At 36.2% G+C, this 27,169-nt stretch overlaps 1 protein-coding gene and 1 long non-coding RNA gene across 2 annotated transcripts in view; one reads left to right on the forward strand and one right to left on the reverse strand.

Annotated features, from left to right (window-relative positions):
• The window catches only part of LOC149772882 (angiotensin-converting enzyme-like), a 122,809-nt gene that overhangs the window by 46,202 nt on the left and 49,438 nt on the right, over positions 1–27,169 (forward strand). The window contains exons 6-18 of the mRNA XM_089947174.1: positions 3,904–4,001; positions 5,518–5,687; positions 15,431–15,555; positions 17,875–17,973; positions 18,429–18,573; positions 19,031–19,129; positions 20,953–21,075; positions 22,029–22,335; positions 22,879–23,040; positions 23,793–23,880; positions 24,914–25,057; positions 25,953–26,144; positions 26,932–27,029. Coding sequence (XP_089803300.1) covers positions 3,904–4,001; positions 5,518–5,687; positions 15,431–15,555; positions 17,875–17,973; positions 18,429–18,573; positions 19,031–19,129; positions 20,953–21,075; positions 22,029–22,335; positions 22,879–23,040; positions 23,793–23,880; positions 24,914–25,057; positions 25,953–26,144; positions 26,932–27,029 — 1,850 coding nt within the window. The remainder of the gene's footprint in view (positions 1–3,903; positions 4,002–5,517; positions 5,688–15,430; positions 15,556–17,874; positions 17,974–18,428; positions 18,574–19,030; positions 19,130–20,952; positions 21,076–22,028; positions 22,336–22,878; positions 23,041–23,792; positions 23,881–24,913; positions 25,058–25,952; positions 26,145–26,931; positions 27,030–27,169) is intronic.
• On the reverse strand, positions 19,626–22,121 carry LOC149772883 (uncharacterized). The gene is made up of 3 exons (XR_016417546.1): positions 21,989–22,121; positions 21,137–21,218; positions 19,626–20,019 (listed from the first exon to the last, which is right to left on the reverse strand). It is a non-coding gene; the product is annotated as an uncharacterized LOC149772883 (long non-coding RNA).

Below are 27,169 nucleotides of genomic sequence, written 5' to 3' on the forward strand. Positions count from 1 at the left end.
AATGCAGTGATACTGGTAATAGTATCGAAATGGTCATCGTGATAATAAACATGAATGTATTTTCCGTCCTTAAAATCTTGGCCTCGAAACAACAGAGGTCCGCGCACTTCTTGAGGGTGCACTTTCAAGGTGTATCGTGGAGCTAGGGCATCTTGCAATTTTTGCATCTCAGGAATGCCACAGGGTGTGTCTTTGGACAGGCCGGCTTGTTGCAACAGGAGTTCTGCTTCGTTTCGTTGTTTGGTTCGGTTCGATTTTCGAATGTTCTCCCAGGTTCTTTTCCATTCTACCGTGTCGTTCTTGTTGGCATAGGTTCGTCCCACCACGATGGCACGGGCTAAACACATCTGGTCTTGAGGGTTGTTAATTCGGACGAGACTTGTTTTGGTGTTGCGAAGGTCGTCCACCAATAACATCTTTCTGCGTCCAGTCCCTTGAGGAGGAGAGACGTGGGTCATGTCCAGTGTGGCTTTACCATCGGTGATGTCAAACTGATCATTAGATTGTTGTACGTGTTGAATCTTGTCCATGACTTTGGAAGCAGTCAATTCTGCAGGGGTGCTAAACTCGATCCAAACAGGGGATTTCAAACCGTCGTGTTGTATGGAAAGTCTCAAGCGATCGTCTTCTTTGGGTTGACATTGTCGCTTGAGTGCAGTGAGCAAAGAATCCCACACCCCGGTGATAAACACTTCTGCTTTCTCTAACGGCACTTCAGCCTTGAAATCTTTAAACTTCACTGTGTATATGTAAGCCGTGGTTCTAAATTTTCTAGAGGAGCGCTTTTCCGTCTCTCGAATGGAATAGTATTTTTCAGGGTTGACTAAGGGTGGTGAAGTTGGTTTAGAGGGTTTGGATTCTGGTTCACTCATGTCCTCTTCAAAATCACTGGCATGAATTTGTGCCAAGATTTCAGCCCTGGTACGAGGCGATAGATCACGTTTCTGCCTCTTACTTTTTTCTTCTCTCTTCTCAAATGAATAGGATCGTTTCATCTTGAGTGAAAAACGTCAAAATGACTCAAGCTTAATCACCATAGACTAATTTATAGTCATGGCAGACCAGCGTATATAAAAGGGTGTGTGTCTTGTCCTTTCACTATTCATTTCACTCTCAAGCTGAGCACAACGATGGAAGAGACTAGCCAAATCGAACGTTTCGTCAGAGCTTTGCGAGAGGTCATTAGAAAATTCTCTTCAGACCAGCCCACGGACTACTCTCCTTCCTTTCGAGATAAAAGTCAAGATACTTGCCATATCTGTCAGAAAAGAAATGGCATTGGTCTTCAGAGTGTCCAGACCGTCAAAAAAGAACAAAAACAGGGGCTAAAAAAGACAAAAGTAAAGATACCTGTTATTATTGTCAAGAAAAAGGACATTGATCTCCAGATTGCCCAAAAAAGAAACAAGAGGAGTCAGAAGAAAAGAGGAATTCTTCAGAAGAAGAGAGGGATTCTTCAGAGGAAGAGAGGGATTCTTCAGAGGAAGAAAGCAGACAGGTGAAGAAAAAGAAACAGGAGAAGAAAAGAAGAAGGGAAGAAAGTGAGGAGGAAGAAGAGGAAAAGCCTGTGACGGTGAAGAAATTCAAAAACAAGAGAGACTAAACAAGGAGAAAGAAGAAGTCTATGAACTTTTTATTACAGTGTTCTGTTGTGAATTGTGAATTGGATTGTAACTAAGGATAAAAGAATAAATTAATGATATAAGGTAAGTGTCTTTGAGTTTTGATTTTAAGATAAGAACGTACACTCACGCACTCATATAAACGTACTATAGGGGTAAAAAATGGTTGTTTTTTTTTGTTTTTTTTTGAGTTATTGGCAATTGAAATTGTATTTCTTTTCGAGAGACGTGGGTGGCCCTGAAAAGAGCCTTTTTTTGGTGTAGGGGGTGAGTTTAAGCAATCAACTTTAACTGCCTTAAGCCTTTGCCACGGGCAAGGCCTACTTCTGGACTGCGTAATGTTGATGATGATGATGATTGGGTTGAAATAAGTAAGGGTGGTACGACAGGCTTAGTCACAGGGTTGACGTGTTTAGCTCGGGAAGGTCGTATTCTCTTCGGTCGTAATAAAGAAGTCTGATACATTTGTTTCAGACTTCTTAACTCCGCTAAAATGTCCAACAGTACCGTGACCGTTTGATTTTCACCCTCTTGTTTCTTTGCTGCTACTTCTTCTTGCTGTTGTTGCTGTTGTTTTTTTCTTACCTCTTCTTCTTCTTGCTGCAGCTGTAGGAGAAAAGCTTGTTCCGCTTCCTTTTGTCGTTGTATAAATTTCTCCAATTCTTCTTTCTGTCTCTGTCTAAAATTCTCCACTTGCGGTAATGAAGAAGGTAACGAAGGTTCCGGAACAAATTCTTGCGAGGTAAGAAAATCCACAAAATCCCAATGTACCTCTTCTGAAAGTAAGTCCGGGTTCCCTTGGGCAGTCTCCCCTGCTGGTGCACCCCAATGGGTCGTTTTCTGAGTTTCCGTCATGTTGAGTCACTGTCGCATAGATTGACTGCACATAAGCGCTAGCGAATCTATATAGACTACGTGACGTCACAGACTGCTCTCTTCGGATTGGATGCGGGCTGACTGAATTTTGTAACGCGTGTTTGGATTGGTGAATGAACTCAATCCGTTTCAATCCTTCCTCTACCTATAAATAAACGCAGTTCACTGCATTGATTCACCTGTTCTCGTCGCTTCAAGATGTGGACCACGGTCGAATCATCCACCCTTATGTCTTCCATGATGTTTAGGACGGACATGCTCATGTATGTCCGGTCCAAGTGGACCGTCGTCGACAAGTCAGACACCAGTCTGTGGATACGTAGGATCTACGTAGAAAGACAAGGATGCCTCAAAAGAGTGCTGATTTACAGGCCAACAGTGAAACGCAGCCTAAGGACAAGAAGAAGACCAATGCGGTGCCCTTTATGTTAATGGATACATTAACATAAACCCAAAGGCCCTTTTCAGGGCCACCCATATTTCTCGAAAAGAGAATGACTTTTCAATTGCCTACCCCTTTTTTTTGAAAATTTTTTTTTTTATTTTAAAAAAAAAAAAAAAAAAAAAACAAATCCCCTGTTCAATTCCCCTGGTCCCTAAAGTAGTTTTTTTTACTCCATGTTAAATTTCCATTGTCCCTAGACAAGCCCAAACTCTATTCCCATGTAATGCCAATTCCCCTTGTCCCTAGAGTGGCCCAGCAATTTTCTCCATGTTAAATTTACATAGTCCCCAGAGTGGCCCGGGGGGGGGGGGGGTCTGTAATGCTAATTCCCATTGTCCCTAGGGTGGCCCTATTCACTACTCCTAATTTTACTTCAAAGTGTCACACCGGATTTTGCCTCATTGAAATTATGCTTGAGATTTGTGCTGAAAAGGTTTAGAGAATACGACACCCGAAGGTTGTCAATTTCACTTTTTATAGTGGCAGCTTCTGCAAGGTTCAATTGAAAATTGTAGTATTCCAACACGAGATCAACTGACTTATTTTCTGCCGTTTTAATACTTTATTTGAAAGTACCTTATTTTGTAAAAAAAGAGGAAGTTTTTAAAATTAATATTTCAACAAGGCTAATTTTAAAAGCGTTATGAATTGTATGCAGATGAATCAGAAGAGGTATGTATATCTTCTAGAACAGGTTCGAAGTGTGAAGTTTTCATTGAATTGACATATAGTGGATCTAATTTGAGTTTAATATCACAAATGAGTCACCATGCTAATTGTCTTGATGAAGAGTGTTAATTTATTACCTCTGGTCTATGTACAGGTGGTGAGGAATATATGTTAGAACTATCAGTTAATATATTTCATAAAAACTGGTCGAATTTGATCATATATTGCCAATTTAGCGGGTGTCTTTTCTAATCAAATCATTTAATTAGCTTACGTTTGAAATTATTGCAGGTAATATGTGGAGCCAAACATGGAATAACATCTATGAACTTGTCAAACCTTACAAAAGCAATGTCAGCGTTGACGTCACGCCGGCACTAAAGGCAAAGGTGGGCATTTTAACTATTAAGAAGGACGACATTCGAGCCTTTTCGCTGGGTACTCTGTACATCGCACAACTACCATTGCTAGTTCTTCTTTTTTTCAGCTCTACCTATATATATATATATATATATATATATATATATATATATATATATATATATATATATATATATATATATATATATATATATATATATATATACATATGTGATATATGTGTGTGTGTGTATGTGTGTGTGTGTGTGGTATAATTATTACTGACAAGAAACCTCATTGTAACCGCCAAACATTTAAATATTTTCACAAGGTCTGTCTTGATTTTAGTTTTGATAATTATATTTATGATATTCGAATAAAAACTTTCACTTTCCATTATTTAGAGTTTCATCATCATCATCCCATCCCATCTTCTCATCATCGAGGGTTTCAGTTTTTCCCGTATATTTCATACTCCAGCCTTAAGGCGGAACGTATTATTTTATAATGTTTTCTCTCTGTCATTCCTTCTGTCCATCCGTTACCAATTTAGTTTCCAGACAATGGAAATAATTTTCTACTAATTACAACTACCAAATAGTGTTAATAGCGTGCATGTGAGATAAGGAAGAAACACGTTGTGTTTGCAGTCTGTAGGTAAATGTTTAAGGTATCTATGACTAAGGATTTTCGCATGTAACTCAAGGTGTCCACCAACTGTTGCTGGTTTGCATTTGATGGAAAAAATAACTTCGTTGATTCTGAAGTAAAAGGTCAATGGTCATGGTCACTGTAACTGAAAGAAAAACAAATGGCTTCTACACAATAACTCGAGAGTTCACCACCGTCGAATGACAACAAACTCTCTGTGTTTCTTGTACTTTGGTATAAAGGTGAAAAGTCAAGTGTCAAGGTTATTGTGACTATATGAAAATGGACTTTTCGGAATAACATTTATTCAAGGGTGCTTTTCTTGATAGCATGCACTCAGGGTCAGAAAACCTAGAAATGATGGGATATAGTTAACTCTTTTAAATACCTGCACAACACAGCTAAACATGTGGCTGGTCTACAATATGACATCCACATTGCTCTATTTTTTAAAAACTTTTTATTTTTATTTTATATATATTTAAAATTACACACCTCCGGTGGCCTAGTGGTTAGAGCGTCCGCCATGGATACTGGAGGTCATGGGTTCTATCCCCGGCCGAGTCATACCAAAGACTTACAAAAATGATGCTAACAGCTGCCTCGTTTGGCGCTCAGCATTAAGAGGTTAGTGTTAGGACTGGTCGGCCCGGTGTCAGGATAATGTGACTGGGTGGGACATCATGCTACATGTCTGCGGCATGATGCCCCAGTGCTAGACGTCACTATAAACTGCCACACTGCAGACATCGTAGCGATGTGACTGAAAAATTGTTAAAGCTACGTTAAAAATCAAAGTCACATCACATCACATATATTTAAAATTTAAAGAAACGTTATACAGACTTTTGCATTCATGTTTATCTTCATTTGAAATTTTATCATTTCTTGTAGAATTATACAGTGGACCAAATGTTCAGAACAGCTGAAGATTTTTTCCTGTCACTAAACTTATCTCGGATGCCCGAGAGCTTCTGGAAGTACTCGATGTTAGAAAAACCTGACGACAGAAAAGTCGTCTGCCACGCGTCCGCCTGGGATTTTGGAAACGGCCAAGACTTTCGGTAAGAAACGTTAAGTTTCTTAAATTGGAAAAAAATTGAATATATTTGATTTCGTCCTTTAAAGCATTAAAATACTTCATTCTTTAAATGCCCAGTTATATATTATTGCTAGCAGCAAAATAATATTTTTTAAATTAAGATCAAATTATATTTTACGATTAATATTGTTTTACACATTGGCTCACTATTTCAGAGCAGATATATAAATGACGTTCTAGATTGTTAATATTTAACTTGGAAATTATAATTTTTTAATGAATTACGTAGGTTTGATTTGAAAATGATAATCTTTCTGTATTAGTTTATTGGCTTAACGTGTCAGATAATAGCCTTTGTATAGTTGAGGTACGTATCATAATCCTTTCTTCACTTTGTATATTTTTCTGCATATTCTGAAGCTGTTTGGTTGGTGTTCGTGTTTTAATACGTGCAATTTGTAATTACGAATACCTAGTTACCGGCATCTTTTATCGAATAAATCACACTTGGAAGCTGCTCATCTCAGAAATTTTTGGAGCGAATTGGCGTCATTTTCAATATTTTAAAAATATTTGGCATAAACTCAACTGTATTCGAAGAAAGTATCGTACTTGCATTTTGCAACAAACAAAAGGTGCAGTGCTTGTAACGTCTTTTCCATTATTGGACACGGTAGGGAAGGCAAACGTTCCGGCACGAAAACGGCTGGAAAGGAGAATAAGACGAGACAGTATGATTAGGCAAATTGTTTAAAACGGTATGAAATGGTACAAAGCTGTACGAAATAACAAATGCAACAAATTTAATTTAATGTATGTTGTCTAATTAAAGTACAAAAAACAATAGTTCCGTACAAACTATCATTCCGCCATGACTTAACAAACGATTTTCGTAATTCAGCAGACTGGTACACAGACAATACATTGACAGTGACACAATACACGTATAATCATTACAATGCCAATATTAACATTTAAAACAAACAAAAAAAAAAAAAAAAAAAAAAAAAAAAATGCAACAGTTGAACACCACAGAAACGAGTGCATTAAATACATTAAGTACAGAATGTATTAATGTTATTGCCGAAAGCAGGTGCAATGCCAGCGATAACAACATGTTTAAAGACAGTACAACGACAGTGGATAACATGCAAATAAATGTCGGTAGTTGTTAAGAAATATAACATCAGGAGAATGAGGGTACTAAAAGTGAATATTAAAGCCCTTTGATATACATACATACATACTGTAGTAAATTTAGAGTATGTGCACTTGGTTGTAGTGCCCCGTTTAAAGCAATTCTTAGATTTGTGTGATTACTTGTTTGATTATTGGAATTCGGCGCCATGGAAATATTCCTGGCCCGAACTAATGAGCTAATTAATAGGAGCAAACGTCACGGTGTGACCATGATGTCTCGGTTCACTAGTAGTGAATTCCGACCAAAACCGAATGAATGTCCCTGTAGTAAAATAGTACATATTAAAATCTAGTGGTATACATTGGTAGCGTGACTACAAGCACAGTACTTACGGTATTAAACCGGTAAATTACACATGGGAATAAATAAAAAGGGACTTGACAGACACCATTGATGTCGCCATGTGGGCGAATATGGTGCAGTTATATCGGTGAAATGTGCCTGGAAAGCATACATTGACTGGCCTAAGGTGGCGGAGTTGAAATAGTTCCCATTGTGAGGGAGTACTCATATATGTTCTAAGGCGTGAACGGTTGGTGGTACGGAAACATAATGAAGCCAAAACAAGCAGATGTACGGTTGATAGATAGTTGGCAGTTTGGTTTATCTGTGGTCTTGCATTAATTAGAGGAAAATTTAGGTATAGAATGGACACGTCGGGCTTTCTGATTTACAACTGAGGTTGTATGGAAGTCTTTGGAAAGTCGGGGAAACTTATGACTTCTAGAGAGAATCGCGCCAGGGTTTGACAACCGCTCGGTCAAGTAAATACCCGTGTGAGTGTAACAATACATACATACATACATACATACATATAAATCAGCTCGAAATTATGATTAATCGAAACAATATGCACTTCTGGGTTCGAGAGAGCTGAACAACACCTGAACTCGACATGTATTTATATCACAATTTGGAAACCATTCAATTATAAACGTGGGTTTGCGTAGTTACTAAACAATATTGCAAAATGATCAGTGTCTCCCCACTCCAAACTTTAATTTTGATTAGTTTATATCGTTTACATTGATAACTCACCCAAATTTTGAAAATTAGTAATCTAAAATAAATGCTTACCTCATACACGTTTAATTTTCAAATATAACGCTTTTTCCCTTATTACTCGGCATGAGAAAGAACTCTATACCTGAAAGGAAAACAAAGAAAATAGGTAAAGATCGTAATTTTCTGAAAAAGGGCATTTTTGCATAAACCTATTTGAAGATAAAATTGTCACACTACATTAAACCTACATTGTTGACATCTTGACTCTTGTCTTGTTCAAATGAAATTAATTCCAGCCAGAGACAACATCCAAGTAGATGTTTGGGACTTGGAGGTGACGCGTCATGTCATCAGAGTATTAGGGAAATGTAGTTGTTGTTGTTATTGTAAGGTTTAATGCCATTTTTCAGCACACGATAGGCTATACATGTCGGCCAGTATTAATGGTGGAGGAAGAACCCGGGAAAACCCCGAAAAGAACCACCGATCCACGAGAAGCTATTAGGGAAATGTAATGTGCAGGAATATGAACGCAAAGCATTTCGATGGCGATGACTCCATGTATGTGCTCTTGGACTGTCGTGTCGTATATGAGACTGACAGAAACACACTTTAAAAAAGGCGTTGGAAACCTGTTTCAAACATTTCTGGACGATGAAGTAGATAAGAACACAATTGTTCCGTATAAAACTGTGCTTCAATGTGTTGGTGCTAAATAAGCAGAGGACGATTGAAAACTGATAGTGAAAATTGATGAATTAAACAGTTTCAAACGAAAACGCCTTTATGTCTTAATTTACATGTAGAACAGAAAGTTTCCTTTTCTTTATTCCTCATAAATAAAAGCAATACAATTAACTATATTGGTTAGCGAAATTTTCCACAATAAATTTAGGACAAACATTGTAGAAAAATAAATATCGGATTAAAATAACCGTAACCACAACCGTGGTGACGTCACCAAAAGTAATCATGAAATCTGACTGATAAATTTGTATTGGTAATTTGTTGTTACTGATGAAATATGGTAAGTAAACAGTTCAAGGTTTTGTCCCAAGAAACATTAGAGTAAAAGAGTAGAAACGTGAGAAAATGACCAAAGATATTGATCTAGGCGATATAACATTGACTAAATATCAGAGGGTGCGTATCAAATCAAGCAGCATAACTGTACATATCGTTTATCAATGTGCCTCAAACAGTTTTTAAGATATTGAGCAAATAAGAACAACCAGCCTTGAAAATATATAACTGTGAGCTTCACGCGGATACAATAGACAAAAGATGGAATGTAACATATATTCTAGTAAGAATATAAAAATCTACCAGGATTCATTTATTTTACCTTAGATAGAGCTCAAACTATAAATCTAAAAGGGAAAATTTGACTGACACCTGTAGTACTGACCCATGACCTTGAGGCCAAGGACTCTCATTTTAATGATGACATAGAAACTGTACAAAGTTTTGCCTACTAATCTCTAATTGTTTGAATGTTAGGAATGGAAAGGAAAGTGTGATAAAAAGTTAAAACATTGACCGTAGAAATAAATTCTCTGATCGTGCTTGTGACACACCTAGCGAAGATGGGTAAATATACAGAATATCGTCCCTTATGGAAATCTGATGGCAAACTTAAAATATTGCCCTTTCAAGTTGTAGATGTATCCCCTAGTGTGATCACGGATGCGCGTTCTAATGGTGACGATGCACACGTATATCTCGTTACATTCTTTAAACTAAGTGAGGGTAATTCGAATGCTACGTTCAACACATTTTTTCGTAACGTCGAGCACGAATATGTGTTAGCAGGACTTATATATGCGAGGGAGAATAATCTCTATCAACTCTCGTATTATATCGCTTTATCTATTGCTGTTTCGTGAAGTTATCTGTGAAAGCACAGTACGATGCTTCTTACACAAGTTTCAAAATAGCTGACCTAGATGATGTATTCGGCATATACTCTACAATACGAATTCTACAAATCAGATCCCATTCTGACTTTCTGCAATCTAGCATGCCGTAACACAACGTTCTTATGCGAAGAAAGGTATCACATTTAATCAAAGACTAGCTTTAACAATTTTAGGCAGTTTTACTTGTGACCACTTTAAACCAAAGCATAAATGTCTTTTACAAAGGAACCACAAAGATAATAATTTATAAAGTGCAAAAAAAAGATAAACTTATGTCCTTAAGGGGGAGCTCACCAGTCATTGTGTACTTTTGAGAGAGTAACTTATGTAAGGTGAAGTTGCCTGCATTTAAAATATGCATAGTGGACAGAATGTTGGCATACCTCTATGCTACTTAAATGTAATGTGGCTGACATTTCTTTGGATATTGTACTTTTGGAAATTGTACATGATCTAAGCTTACTGCTAATTAAAAAGACTGCTTTCTTCTACTAAAAATTCAGACTAAATTAATCTAAAGTACACTATCCGTAGCAGCGATTAAAATAGGGAAAATGAATTTGTCCAGACTAGACAATACCAGCTTCTGAAACGACAACGAATGAATTAACAAATATATACAATGTAAAAAAGTTATCGGCTAACTTTTAATACAATTTACCTCTGAAATTTAGGAAGTGAAAATGACCAACTGGAGCTAGCGGTTTTTTGAAAGGTGCACATCTGGAGTAAGGCAAAGCTGTATATTCTAAAACCCATATGATACTCATCAATCATGCACAAAATAAAGGGAATTAAAGATTCTTTGAACAGGTCTTTTTTAAATAGGCAGTATAACCAGTGAGGAACGCAGGGGAAATTCTTTTTCTTTAAAATTATAACGCTACGCGAAATACGAAACTGTAGAGTGCCACTAAGCGAAGGAAAACGACACCCATAGCTGCATTAAGGAAAATGACATTCATTGTAGCATTTAGGAAAATGACACCCATAGCCGCATTAAGGAAAACGACCCTCATTGTAGTATTCAGGGAAAGGACACTCACTGTCGCATTAAGGACAACGAAACTGATTGTAGCATTAAGGAAAACGACACACACTGCCGCATTAATGCAAATGACACTCATCCTCGTATTAAAGGAAACGACGCTCATTGTAACATTAAGGATTGAAGGCAACGACATTCAGTGTCACATTAAGGAAAACGACACCCGTTTACCGTATTAAGGAAAACGACACCCGTTGCCGCATTAAGGAAAACGACACCCAATGCCGCATGAAAGAAAATGGCACCCATTGCCACATTAAGGAAAACCACACTCATTGCCGCATTAAGGAAAACGACACTCATCGGCGCATTTATGAAAAGACACACATTGCCGTATTAAGGATAACGACACCCATTGCCGTATTAAGGAAAACAATACCCATTGCAGCATTAAGGAAAACGGCACCCTTTGCCGCATCAAGGAAAACGATACCCATTGCCGCATTAAGGTAAACGACACCCATTGCCGCATTAAGGTAAACGACACCCATTGCCGCATTAATGAAAAGGATACCCATTGCCACATTAAGGTAAACGACACCCATTGCCGCATTAAGGACAACGATACCCATTGCCGCATTAAGGAAAATGACACCCATTGCCGCATTAAGAAAGACGTCACCCATTGCCGCATTAAGGGAAACTACACCTATTGCCGCACAAAGGAAAACTACAGTCATTATCGAATGAAGAAGAACGACACCCATTGTCACATTATTGAAAACGATACTTATTGCCTCATTAAGGAAAACGACACCCTTTGACGCATTAAAGAAAATGACACTCATTGCCGCATGAGGGAAAACGACACCCATTGATGCATTAAGGAAATAGACACCCTTTGCCGCATTATGGAAAACGTCACCCATTGCCTCATTGCCGCATTATGCGAAACGACACATATTGCCGCATTACCGAATGAAAGAGAATGACACTCATTGCCTCATTAAGGAAAACGACACCCTTTGCCGCATTAGGGAAAATGACACTCATTGCCGCTTTAAGGAAAACGAGACCCATTGCCGCATTAAGGAAAATGACACTCATTACCACATTAAGGAAAACGATACCTATTGCCGCATTAAGGAAAATGACACTCATTGCCGCATTTAGGAAAACGATATCCATTGCCGCATTAGGGAAAACGAGACCTATTGCTGCATTAAGGAAAAAGACACTCATTGTTGCATTCAGGGAAACGACACCCATTGCCGCATTAAGGAAAATGACACTCATTGCTGCAATAAGGAAAACGAAACCCATTGCCGCATTAAAGAAAACGACACCCATTGCCACATTAATGAAAACGACACCCTTTGCCCGCATTAAGGAAAAAAACACTCATTGCCACATTAAGGAAAACGACACCCATTGCTGCATTAGGGAAAACGACACTCATTGCCGCTTTAAGCAAAACGAGACCCATTGCCGCATTAAGGAAAATGACACTCATTACCACATCAAGGAAAATGATACCCATTGTCGCATTAAGGAAAATGACACTCATTGCCGCATTAAGGAAAACGACACCCATTGCCGCATTAGGGAAAACGACACCCATTGCCGCATTAAAGAAAACGACACCCATTGCTTCATTAATGAAAACGATCCCATTGCAGCACTAAGGAAAACGAGACACATTGCCGTATTAAGAAAAATGACACTTATTACCACATCAAGGAAAACGACACCCATCGCTGCATTAAGGAAAACGACACCCATTGTCGCATTAAAGGAAACGACAGTCATTTTCGCAATAAGGAAAACGACATTCATTGCCGCCTTAAGGAAAATGACACTCATTGCCGCATTAGGGAAAGCGAATCTCATTGCTGCATTAAGGAAAACGTCACCCATTGCCGCATTAAGGAAAATGACACTAAATAGTATATGCTTATAAATACACGAGTGCACAGATTTTGCATCTCGAAATGAAGCTATCCGGCGCGTTGGTTTTTTATAGCGATCGAAATATTTTTAGTTTATCCTTAGTAAATTTGTAAAATTACAAGTTCAAATTGTACAATGGTTTACAATTCTCCATGCTTTTTGTCATCTCCTTTTACCGCTATATTAATCGGGAATTTCCAGTCTATCACATGCTTGACTTCAGCCAAACTACATCAACAATGTTTACAATTTATGTTGGTTATTGTTGACTAGGAATTTATTTTATGCTCTCTTTGTGTCTTTCCTCTTAATGAGAAATTGCCTCTATCGGTGACCTGACGCCTTTTTGAAGCGAGACACGTATATGAAACGACGAAATTAGGTATTTAATTTGTCGATAATTGTATTGCAATCGGATAACTTCGACCAAAAATGTTAAGGACGACAAAAGCCTTTACATTATCATTGTTGTTGAATGTTTCCTCCGAATTAATTTCCGTACGTAGAACTGGGACAAAAAGAAAATGCTGGAGTGAGTAGAAATAAGCACAACAAAACGGCGTGAGAATTGTGACAACTTCATGGAGAAGGTAATAATGGAAAAGAACCTAAATAAAGAATGTTGGAACAATTATTGAACCAATAGATCAAGGGCTATTGGAAACCACCAAATATATCGTAACTACTTTAAAAGGCCGAATCCAATCTACGAATAGCTGCAGCTTGACATCCACGGTCTGTCATCTCACGCGCAAATAAACACATTTAGATAAAGTATATTGTGAGATATAAATCAGTGAGATGATAATTATACAATAAATGAGAGCGATTTTTAAATATTCACCATATTTTTGATTTACTAGAAATGTTAACGTGTAAAGGAATTTAAACTCCAGATACACATTTTTTTTTGCATCATTTTGTGGCCTACTACCCTTGTTATATAAACATTCATATAAAATGGTTTTAATGAAGCATTCCTAATTCAGTGAATGAAGCAGACAATCTTGGAGATGAATCAGTTTAATTTAGACACATTTAGAAAACAGGAGCGAGATAGTTATTACAACAGGAAAGCATGTTGAACCAACAAACGAGAAACGTCACAACAGGATATATGAAACTATACAAAAAGCAACACAAGTCGCATAAAGAAGATCAAAAGTTTATACATGTTTATTAGTCTTTCTTTTCAGTAAACATGTGTAATAGATGTCAGAAGACGTATGTGCCAATTCATGTATCGGTCTGTGTCACATGAGAGAGTTTATAGCGCACTCAAATACTTTGTGTACATTAATTATTGTTTTGTCACATCAAAGCATCGTAACAGCAAAACACGATCTGTATGGTGGTGAAACAGGGCGCAGTGGACAGGTGAAAAATGAAGAATATACTAAAATTGAAATTTCGCTTAAGCATTTTTCTGGAGGGCCAGGACTCTCATACACTCTACTACTGACATTTATTGTCTTTTCGTTCGTCCTTGGTCAGAATTATGCTCTTGGTGGTGCTCGTGGTATTGGTTGTCGTGGTGGCGGTAAAATATAGACTAGTTATTTTGATAGACAGCGCACTCAAAACCACCGTGCTAATATTTGCTATATTATGTGAATTCATTAATGGGAATGGGGGTGGGGCAAAAATTACCTTGTTCGTTGCTACTAATTACTGTGAATTAACCACGTGTGTGTGTGTGTGTGTGTGTGTGTGTGTGTGTGTTTGACAGTGAGATCCTTTTTGTAACACATCAATCATTGCTGAAGTTTAGCTGTTGAACTACTATTTTAGTAACCATGAAATCCACGAAAATAAACAACTTGCAAATGAGAGTGAGTTCGGGGTATCCATTTTAATTCATGCAAATGAGAGTTCAGAGTACCCGTGTCACACATGCGAATGAGAACTCGGTGTACCGTTTTGAAACATGCAAATAAGAGTGAGTTCACAGTACCCGTTGTGAAAGAGGCAAATGAGTGAGCTCACACCAGCCGTTGCGAACCTTGCAAGTGAGAGTGATTTCACATTAGCCGGTTTCAAACGTGCAAATGAGAGTGAGCTCGGCATGAGTTCACAGCAGCCATTATGAAGATGCAAATGAGAGTGAGTTCGGAGTACCCGTTGTGAAACATGCAAAGGAGAGTGAGCTTACAGTAGCCATTGTGAAAAATGCAAATGAGAGTGAGTTCACAGTAGACGTTCCATACGTTTACATTCTCGTTGAAAACATGACATTCATTCTGGAGTAGAATGTCAGCAATTTTATACCAAACCAGAACAGAACATACTTCCATGTATTCTAAATTAATATTTGGAGGTAACTTGCTAACAGAAAAGACCTCTGTAGAAACTGGCTTGCCTCATAGAAGAAGTATATTCAATAGAAGGTCATGTCGTAAAAAGCCTTCACTAAAATGAGCAATGCACACAAAAATTTACTGAAACCGGACGTTTGAAATGTGTATGCATTCTTATGCTGGCAACATTAAAAATGTATCAAAGTTTGAACACCGTGAGCATAAATTAACTAAAATCACACGAGCTGTATCATTTGCACACACATTTTCGATAACTTATTTAATATAACTTATTTAATACACATACCAGTTTTAGGAATGGGAACCTAATTTTGGTATAACTTTTCTAAGGTACATACCTGTTGAGAGTGGGGACTAACTTTTTGTTACATCCTGTATTATCAGAATCAAGATGTGCACTGACATAACGATGGAGGATCTTATCACCGTTCATCACGAGATGGGCCACATTCAATATTATCTTCAATACAAGAACCTGTCTGAAGTGTTCAGAGGGGGAGCAAATCCAGGTCACTTTATTTCACTTTGATACAGAGAGACATATTAATTGACACATACATACATACATACATACATACATACATACATACATACATACGTTTTACGTATGTACGCACGCACGCACGCACACGCACGCACGCACATACATACATACATACATACATACATACATACATACACACACAAATGCATGGATGTGTACTATGTATTTTATACTAAATGTCAGCATGAAACCTTGTTTTGGTCCTCGTAGTGTCACGCTGATGTCACGAGTATCAATGAATTCGTCAAAGAATTTGTCTAATGGCATCAACTTTGCAAGTCCCCCCATCAACATTAAGTGGAAAGAAGTTCTCATGTTAGTGGTTATTGTGCCCTATTTATTTCTATGTTGGACCGTGAGTGTGCCGTGCTCGAATTTCACATGAATAGTTTAAGAAATGAGTTATCTTACCTTCCATGATTTTAGAATATCAAGGCCAGAAATATGATGATAGTCCATACATTAGTGACTTCAACCATTCGGTGGAGTTGTGTTACCGAAAGAGCGGAGACTTATGATTGTAATCGAATCAATGTGCCCGGCCGAAGAATCACATTTCTCTTGTCAGACTTTTGATGAACAAGAAGTTAAAACTAGTGTTACTATTAATCGTTGTAAGTTCTTGGCTGTGTAGAACTTGTTTTTTTATATACTTTAATGTGCAAAATAGTATGCATTTGATAGGGACTATTTCTAACCGTATTACGACTCATATCATCATTAGTACGTTTCACTTTTGCTAGATTCGCATCAAAATTCACCTGTCCGTTTTGTCCAGTTCTACGTAATCATAGGCATGAATATACAAATAAGATTAAAAGTAAAAACGCACACCACGGACATTGAGAGGACAACTTAATTCTGTCTAAATTTTCTGTTCAGAGGCAGTTTCTAATGCAGTTTGAACAGTTGACTTGGTTACCGCCATGGCTAGCACTAGAAGGTCAAGCTCTGATTGGCTAACTAACGTCACGTGATGTGATTAGGAGTCTATAAATATTAGTGCAGACAGTTCAGCGGCAGAAAGCGACAAGGCATGAACATCTAAGTAGAAAAGAAGTTTGGCACTATATTCTAAATCCAATCGAAAACCATACATTATATTATTATTTTTTTACATAACCGATATCAACTTTGACACGATAAAGTCCGAAAACTGAAATGTTGTCAGAAATTTTAAGTAGATTTATTACATGATTGCTGTTGAATTTAAATACATTATAATTATTATATAATTCTTTATGAAGCCGCTACTATCTCCCATCACACTACTCAAGTACTCAAGTACACTAGCACTAAAATTATGTTTCCATTGAGATCGCGCTGCAATGACAGAATGTGTTACAGTCAGTCTAATAAATGTAGCTGTTAATATACACAGGAATTTAAAAATAGAATTAATTTCACACAGTATGGTGTATTACAACGTTGTTTTTAGGCAGTTAGACAAACAAGTGTGCTCCATATTATAAGAAGTTGACAGTGTTGTGACAAACAATGCGTTGATGTAAAGTCACTATGCAGTATTGAAAAGCATGTTCTTTCTCACCTTCATGTCTGATTGAATTCCCAGTATTTATGTCAGTTGGGAACTTCTTTCCTTACTAAAATGGGATTTTATACAGATACAATTATTCGTTCTGACAATATACCTCAAAGTGACCAAACATGTTATGTTATGTCTTCTTCGTTGGATTTATCTTTATCTGATTCGACCATTCCGATGGCCTAGTGGTTACAGCGTCCGCCTTGGAAGCGGGAGGTGGTGGGTTCGAACCCCGGCCGAATCATACCAAAGACTTCTAAAAATTGAACAAACAGCTGCCTTTCTTGGCGCTCAGCATTAAGAGGTTAGTGTTAGGACTGATCGGCCTTGTGTCAGGATAATGTGATTGGATGGGACATCATGCTACATGTCTGCGGCATGATGTTCCAGTGCTAGACATTACTATAAACTGCCACACTGCAGACATCGTAGCGATATGCCTGCAAAATTGTTAAAAGCTATGTTAAACATCCTAATCAGACGCACACACACACACCAAACATATTATTATGTTATGTCTTCTTCGTAGGATTCATCTTTATCTGATTTTTAAATAAATATTTATGTAACCTTGGAAACCCTTTAGACAGTCAGGATGCCATAGATCTGATGACACTAGAAAATGTCGCAAAGCACACTTGTGTAGAATTGATTCTCGCACGAACAAACTATACGAAATCAAAACAGGAATAAGATAAAACGATTTCTATTTATATTTATAACAGAGATTCATTACAGGTTTTCACGAGGCAATCGGTGATGTCATGGCTTTATCTGTGTCCACACCCACTCATTTGCATAAAATTGGGCTTCTGGAGCAGGCAGTCTTTGATAATGGTAAACGATGGATCGAATTTATATAAATGTTTTTGTAGACATCGAATTAATGCATATACCATTGCAGAGAGTTAAAGATAATACAAACACGATATTTGTTTCCTTAAATGCGAACTCAAGATTTTTTTTTCTTTAAAAGACAAAAGAAAAACAAAATATAAAATCGAGAAAAGTAATTACAAATATTAAAATTGTGCAATTATTATAGAAGAAATGAAAAGAATGAGGAAGGACATCGCTCGTTTGGATGAGATGATACAAATTAAGAATGAGAAAATATTTTTTTATTTATTTATTTATTTATTTATTTATTTATTTATTTATTTAACAATGACCACCTTAGCATCGTGTTTGTGGATCGAACAATACTTTAACAAAGACGAGAGGAATGTGAACCAAAAAAGCTGTATTAATATTATAACAGGAATAATTTTTATTTTTTTTATTTTTCCCAGAGACAGAAATAAATTATCTGATGAATCAAGCCCTCGACAAGATTGCATTTCTTCCGTTTGGCTATTTAATCGATCAGTGGCGCTGGAGTGTGTATAAAGGGGAGATTACACCGAAAAATTATACAAAGTCATGGTGGGCTCTCAGGTAGATTTGCATCCCCCTACCCTGCGATAAGCCATATTCAAAATTATATTTTTCATAAGTGTGTGCACAATTTCTACAACGTTAAAAATCCCAGAACAATTATTATGGTAAATCAGTGTTTAGAATGAAAGAGAAGAAGAAAATCAACGCCTTTTCTCAGAAAATAAAGGAAAACACTATATCGTGGAGAACGCGGAAATTCTAATATCCTTTTCAGATCCGCAACAGACGTGTTCTTCATTACTATATGAACATGAGTTTCTAATATTAGTAAAATATTAATAGATCTGAAATTTAAGATAGAAACATAATTCCCATATATCTTGCTTGTTAAAGAAATGGAAATTTATTTTTATCGTTTTGAGTTTTTCCTCCAGGAAGCTTTATATTTATGTCTTTATTGGTCACCTTATTCATTTGTTTTTTGATGTCTTAAGGAACAATATTTTTGTCTCAGATGTAAATATCAAGGCATATCTCCACCGGTCCCAAGAACCGAAGATGATTTCGATCCGGGGGCAAAGTATCATGTTCCTGCTAACACACCCTACATAAGGTAAGCCACTGATAAGAAAAACTAGTGGTTAGAGCGTCCGCTTCGGATATGAAGATAGCGGGTTCGAACCACGGCCGAGTCATACCAAAAAGACTTATAAGAATGGTACTAACAACAGCCACGCTAGATGCTCACTATTAAGAGGTGATTCTTAGGACTGGTTGGCCTGGTTTCAGGACAATGTGACTGGGTGGGACATGATGCTGCAAATCTGCAGCATGATTCCCCAGTGCTAGACATTGCTATAAACTGCAGCAATACAGACATCGTATCAATATGACTGAATATTTTGACAGCTACGTTAAAAATCCAAATCACGAACACACATTCTTTAGCGAGGATAACACATCTTGGTCTAGACCAACCCATTTGCCATGTGGTCCACACTTTTTGTAATTGGTTTTGTTAAACGAAACAAAACGAAACAAAACAAAACCAGCAACAACAAGAAAAAAAAAAGAAAAAGAAAATACAAAATCATACACGTACACAGGTATCGTCGCACACTCATTTATAAATATTTAATATGACTGTATATGTGTGACTATACTGGGAAACATGCACATATGTTAACAATGTTCTACGCACGAACGTATACATACATCGAAAAAGACCTGTACACATCATTTATAGATATAATGATAAAGTTTTCTATTCAGAGGCTTTAATATGTCATTCCAGCTGTCAAGAAAAAATTTCTTTAATAATATTTTTAATGTAACAATGAAATTTTGAAGTAGGTATCCTTGGGGGATAAGGAATTCCATACAGTATGTGCTTATACAATGAATGAGCTTTTGTAATGGTTGGTTCTTGACCAAGGAATCTGGAGGTCGTTGTTAGCCGTCGATCGGAGATTACGCTCAACTTTCGCATGAAATGAAAGCTTGCTACAAGGAAAAAAAAAAATGGAAATAGGTAGAATTTATTCAATTTGTGAAAAATACTAACAGCCCCAATAAAGGCTAATGTAAGCAATTTTGTACTTTACTAAAAGCAGTGCCGGATTACCACTCGGGCAGACTAGGCCAAAGGGGCCCGCGACAACGGATCAAAATAATATTGATAAAACGTATTAGGAGATGATTTTCGAGTGGGGCTCCAAGATTTCGACTGCCTAAGGTCCTCCACAAGGTTTAATCTGGCACTGACTATAAGACACGTTAAATCTATCAAAAGCTATTTTTACTTTGAAGATTTAAAAACAAAATTGAGCAAAGCACTCAGTAAAAGTATGCAAACTTGTAAAGGATATGAAACATTATTCATAAAATGTTATTTCAATTTCATGCTGTTAGTGCGTGTTAACAACAACGACGACAATAATAATAATAATAATAATAATAATAACAATGATATTTATTATTATTATTATTATTATTATTATTATTGCATAAGTGTTCCACGAAATGCGGTATCTCGACAGTTAAGGTAACGGATCTGAGGTGTAACGTAACACTGAATGCTTCAGTTGGTATGAGACATGACAATAACTACGATGCCGAGGAAGAACTGAAATTTCATCTCGCTTCCCATTGTCGTGTGAAAAAGACCTTCTTAAAGAATGCAAAGCTTCCAACTAGGGTTCAGTTCATTTGGGTTAAACTGTATATGTTCGATGTTAAAAGCAAGTCTTACTGAATTGATTTTGATGGACATTTTTCAAAAATATGCAATGAGACTTGATAAGTATGTTTGACATTGCAACATTCCGTTGATTCACTTTAATGTTATAAATTTGTTATTGATTAATGTGTTCTAATTACACATGCTTTCAAATTAATGATATCAATTTGCTATTAACTTGTGTGTTCTGTTTACAGATATTTTGTGAGCTTCATCATACAGTTCCAGTTTCACAAGGCTCTTTGCCAGGCTGCAAACTTCACCGGGCCCCTTCATCTGTGTGACATATACAATTCCACTCAAGCTGGAAACAAATTAAAGTATGTTTATTAAAAATTTAATTTTATGTGAGGTGGGGGATCTTAAACTAGCGGTCTGTACCCTATTACAGTTCCTCCCAAAAAGCAAACAATCTATGGCCAACGTAATGGTTATTTGTCTGGCTTCTCTGTAGTACAGCTTCCTGCAATAAATAAATAAATAAATAAATAAATAAATAAATAAATAAATAAATAAATAAAACTTAAAACAAATTGAATAACATACATTGTCTATAATGCTACAAATATGTTGGGCTATAAACGTAGGCTTCTGTTTATAATGAATACGCTGCATAAAAATTAATTAAAGACACCGTGATTCCTCATTGATGAGATATTCCTTATACTATCTGGCACAGCATGAAATCTCTAAACCAATGTCATTATCCGAATCAATTTCTGGACTTGTATTGGCCGGAAAAATATTTTGGGTCTAAATTAAAGACTGGCTTTAGAGTTAATCAATCGAAAAGCATACCATTTCCAAGAAATGATTGTTTGGTATAAATTTTATGTAATGATAACATTATGCATATTTACGTTGTGTATTAATATTATTCGAGACTACACCAACATGTTGTTGTAACATGTTTCCTTTAAAAGGAAGCGTGCAAGTTATTCAAAGAAACCTTTTCAAATGCAAAACATATGAAAATTACAGAACAGTGGTATTTTAATTTTATAAATAATTCGAAAAGTTCATCATTTCAAAAAGTAAACACGATGTAGTCATGAAGCCAATATAGTCGAAAAAATAGTAACTGACCATGACGACTACAATTGACTATCTTATGAACATTCTTATGTTACTTTTATTTAAAAACATCTAAAAGAAGCATCTTTTTGTTTCGCTTTATTCAATTTCTTTCTTTCTACAAACATGCTCGTTTTAATCTAATGGGTTTCTACTCACAACCGTCACTGATAACGGAACTGTTATGTTTTGAATCCAGAGAGGTACTTCAAATGGGAAGCTCTAAACCCTGGCCGGAAGTCATGAAGCAGATGACGGGCCAGGACAAAATGAATGCCAGTGCAATAATTGAGTACTTCAATCCCCTCATCCAATGGCTGAAAAATCAAAACGGGAAAAATGTGACACAATGGCGTGAGGAATGTCCCAAGATGGAGGATGACCCTGAAGTGGCACGCACGTGGCTGGACTTGTATGATATGGAAGCTGCCTATGTCTTTCAGCGGCAAGCTGAAGCGGATTGGTCGTATGAAACAAATATCACAGACTACAATCAAGAAGTATCAGTAAGTGTATAATTCCATTTTAAAAGCTGTCATTCTACACAATTTTTATTTATATCTCAGTATGTAAACAATGCATACAGAGAGTAACGGTTAGGGGATTCAAATACATGTATACTTAATATCGTGTTTAACAATAAATATAACATGACATTGAAAACTACAATTGCCAGTGGTATACTAACTTAATCCAACTGGCTGCACGCATTCCATATCCAGACATACTTTCGCAAGACTCCCCGCTTATAAAGACATGGATCAGTGGTTAAGTTGATTGATCGTTAACGAATTAACACACAGGTAAATGAGATGGTGGAGATAGATTCGTTGATTGGTAATTGTGCAAATAGATCATCAGACGCTTAGACAATATATATATATATATATATATATATATATATATATATATATATATATATAGAGAGAGAGAGAGAGAGAGAGAGAGAGAGAGAGAGAGAGAGAGAGAGACAGACAGACAGACAGAGAGACAGAGAGAGAGACAGAGAGACAGAGAAACAGGCATATCAATACATTTTCCGTTTTAAGGTTGACACGAGCCTGGAGGGATCGAGATTCCAAAAGAAAATGTACAAGGAAGCCGCCACTTTCAAATGGAATAATCTGACCGACGCTTCTATGAGAAGACAGTTTGAAAAAGTAACAAATATTGGAACAAGTGCTTTAGAAGACGAGGATCAACTGAAAGCTGTAATAATTTTGCATTTATATTTAACAAATAATTTTACAAATGTCAATATCAGAAACAATTTTTGCAATATCATTTAGAAAGTGTATGAAATAAAAACATTTTGATAAAGAAACAAACAACAAACAGAAACAAGCGAAAGCGACCTTCCAACAAACAAACAAAACATTGATAATACTATAACGTCATATTAACGTTGGTATATGTTAGTATTTAAGCCACAAAAACACTAAACTGAAACAATCTTTGTTTGCTAATAAAACAATGCCTGAGGGATTGTCATTGAATACCGCTTTATACAGGTACATAGCCGTTTTAATGTACGTCACAATTTTAGACTGATTTTTGTTTACACTCGTTTAAGAATGTAGAATACCACTGTTACCGTTATTCTATATTTTCATTTGCTCATTTACACTATTTGTATTTTCGAATTTCCTTCTTGTTTATAAAATACCTCCAACGAGGTAGTTTTTTTTCTATCTGCCATTAACAACACGCATATAATTTAAGCTCTCCTATGAACAGTTAGCTTTCCACAGGTGTATCTGACATGCACTTAACTAAATCTCATCAGTGTACATATAGCCTTCCACTGTGTATCCGACATGTACTTAATTAAATCTCATCAGTGTACATATAGCTTTCCACAGGTGTATCTGACATATAGTTAATTTCATACCATCAATGCACATTTAGCTTTCCACTGTGTGTCCGACATGTATTGAATTCAATCTCATCACTGTACTTTTAGCTTTCCACAAGTGTATCCAACATGACAAGCATATACGGCAAGGGCAAAGTGCGCATGTCTAACGGTGAAACACTTGAACTGGAACCGGGTAAGTGAGGTTTTTATAGGTTATTGTAGGGAACGTTAGGTCTTGTCATTTTTCATCTAGGTCTTTGCCAATATGGTCTCAGCTAATGTAGAATTTTAAAGTAACTTCAAATCTTTTTTTCTCTCGAAATCTTCTAGTATAAATGCGTTTATAGCATTATATATTTGATAAAGAAATGTTGAAATATATCACTGGGAGAGAAATTATATCGCAACAGTGGGGATATCGCGTTTGTCTCCACAGTGACGATATCACTTTCTTTTTTGATTCAGAAGTATAGATGCCCTTATGTATGTAATTCCATATTAGGAGTGTATCATTTTTTCTTTCCTTTACCTTCCCTCGCTCCTTCCCCCCTTCTCTCCTTGAGGATCTTAAAATGTGTCATGCCTAGTGATCCAATGGTATACATTTATGTAATCATCGAACAGGAATGCTTAGAAATGATCACAAAACAACAGAAACACATTTTTCATTCAGACCGAAGCAAAATAGAAACCAAAATCCTTCGAACGAAATTCAGAATTATTAAACTCTTTTGTTGAATGATGTTACGCTCATAAATGTTATGTCATGTTTTTAAAGTAACCATGCTCCATCAAAATCTTTTCTATTTTTTTGGCGAAAGCACAATTCTATTCATTATCATATGAAAACAGTCATTTATTTCAACAAAATGCACTATTTGAAGCATTATCTATACAATCTCATTTCGTAAAAGTTTCTGTCATAAAATGATTAAAACATTTCTGATACCCTTTTTATAGATGTAATAATGCAGTCGTTAATCGCATTTATACCTAATAGAGAAACAAATCCATTCACATAGAATGATTTGCCTAAAACATATCACAGAAATAAAATCTACGTTTTTGAAATATTCCCTTATAGTTACTGAAAGAAAGTTTATAAATCCTAGATGTCTTATATTCTGAGAATTTCACCTATCACTTTATTTTCTGGGAATCGCTTAAAGATCAATAACAAATATTTATTGGCAATATTTTATATATCTACTGATCATTTCGTGCAGGTTTAACCAGGCTTATGATTGATTCTCGCAATGCATCAGAACTGGCAGAAGCTTGGAAAAAGTGGAGAGATGAAACAGGCGCCAAGATGCGGCAAATGTATGAGAAATTCGTAATCCTGAGCAACAAAGGCGTCAAGCAGCTAGGTAGATGAAATCAATAGCCATTTTTAACTTTGGCTTTAAAATGACAGCTTTACGTTACAATGCTCGAATTTCCTAAAAATATTATTCCTATATGGAGTATATGCAATTTCCCCTTGTACCTCGATAGCATTTGAGCTTTTTATTCAAGAAAGCAAGAGAAAGGAGAAATTACAAGTTATGAAAAATAATATAATTAATCATTACATAGAAATGATAATATATGGTATATTGTTTTACCGATACATCAAGAAATTAATGTAACACAATATATTGATTTGTACCCATTTAACATAATAGCACCTCACTCAAACTTACACCACATACTAGAATTCTACGAAATATTAAAATTTAACAAATTTGTATATTTCGCAAAAGTAACATCACATTTCTAGCCGTCTTTATTTCAAGATATTTATCATCTGTGTACATACGGTTAATACTGGACCAGAATGAGGTTCCGATCCATTAATAGTATCGTACCAATTTGTAACTTCCAGATATTTCGCTTCTTATAAAATATTTCTGAAACCAAATCTATCTATCTATCTATCTATCTATCTATCTATCTATCTATCTATCATTAAGATAAATAATTACAGGGAAAAAACTGATTGCTTTTTGGATCCCTTCAGTATGCGGTTAGGGAGTTGCTTTGAACCACGCTCCGAAGAAATTCATGGTAAAATCTAAAGTTGATACATTCAGTTCATATGCAGCAAGACCATCATCGTAATATATTTGATTTTGTATGACTCGTAGTAAACATTTCGACATCGGAAGAAGCATCTTAATGTAATATAAAAAAGCAATAATTTCAGCGATCTATGATGCTATTTATGGTGTAACCATATTATTATTATGATTATTATTATTATTATTATTATTATTATTACAGGTTACAAAGATACAGGAGAATACTGGCGTTCTAGTTATGAACAGAGTGATTTTGAAGAGAGCATGGAACAAGCTTATAATGGACTGAAACCCCTTTACCAATATTTACACGCGTACGTGCGCAAAAGGCTAATTCAAGAATACGGCTCCGAACATTTTCCAAGAACCGGACACATTCCAGCTCATTTATTAGGTCTGGTATTGGGCATTCCAATAAACTATTCACTGTTTCAAAGTTTGAACGATAGAAAACATTTTTCTTCATTTCAATTGTACTTAACATTTATGTTTTTTTTATTTTAAAAAATTGGACTCATTTTGGAGAGAATTGCATGTATGGATTTAAGTTTGCAATAGTTGCTTTTAATTTATACGTGCGTTATTTTCATTTGTCCCCTTAAAGTATTTGCCAACCGCTATATATTGGTTCGTTTCGATCAGCTTTCACGCCTTAAAGGTATCTGTCTGAAATATAAATAAAATTCCGAGTATATTGAAGGTACAAATACAAGCTAAGAACTAGGATCCAGAGAATGTAAGTAGAGTCTCTGTTTTCTTATTATCAAGCATATTTCTTACTTGAATAAACCTTGCCTGCTACCATTCTGTTCTGTGGGACCATTTGAATAAACGTTGCCTGCTGCTATTCTGTCCTGTGGGAACATTTGAGCACACAATGAATATTACCATTTACGTCCATGGAACCATTTGAGTTCGTTTTGTCTAGTGCTATTCTGGTATGTAGGGCCAATTGTTGTCATAAGTATCGTTTCTTATGGTTTTGCAAACAACTGAACTTTTGTCATAACGTACGGGTCTGTATATGTCACGTGTAACAGTTCTTTTTCTTTATCAGGCGGGAATAAAAATAATCACGTGTCATGCATGTACTAACACAGATTAATATAAAGTATACAACCTAAGCTTGTCTCCTTCTTAGTCGTGAATTAACCTTTTTCATAACCATTGTTCTTTTGCAGGTAACATGTGGGCTCAAGAGTGGAATAATATTTATAAAATCACGATACCATTCAAAAATAAACAAACTGTGGATGTGACTGAAGCAATGAAGAAACAGGTAAGAATACTCCGAAAGTCTTGTGGCCTTTTGTCCCCTTGGATGGCGTTGAAGACCCATGTTTCTTTTATCTCAGTTTGCTTTAAGAAAGTTGTAACTATTTAGATCTTGATTTGTGGGTATTTTGTTTAAACGAAACT

This window comes from Sinohyriopsis cumingii, unplaced genomic scaffold (genome assembly GCF_028554795.1).
Source record: "Sinohyriopsis cumingii isolate HCF-2022 unplaced genomic scaffold, ASM2855479v2 utg001050l, whole genome shotgun sequence".
NCBI classification, from domain to species: Eukaryota; Metazoa; Mollusca; class Bivalvia; order Unionida; family Unionidae; genus Sinohyriopsis; species Sinohyriopsis cumingii.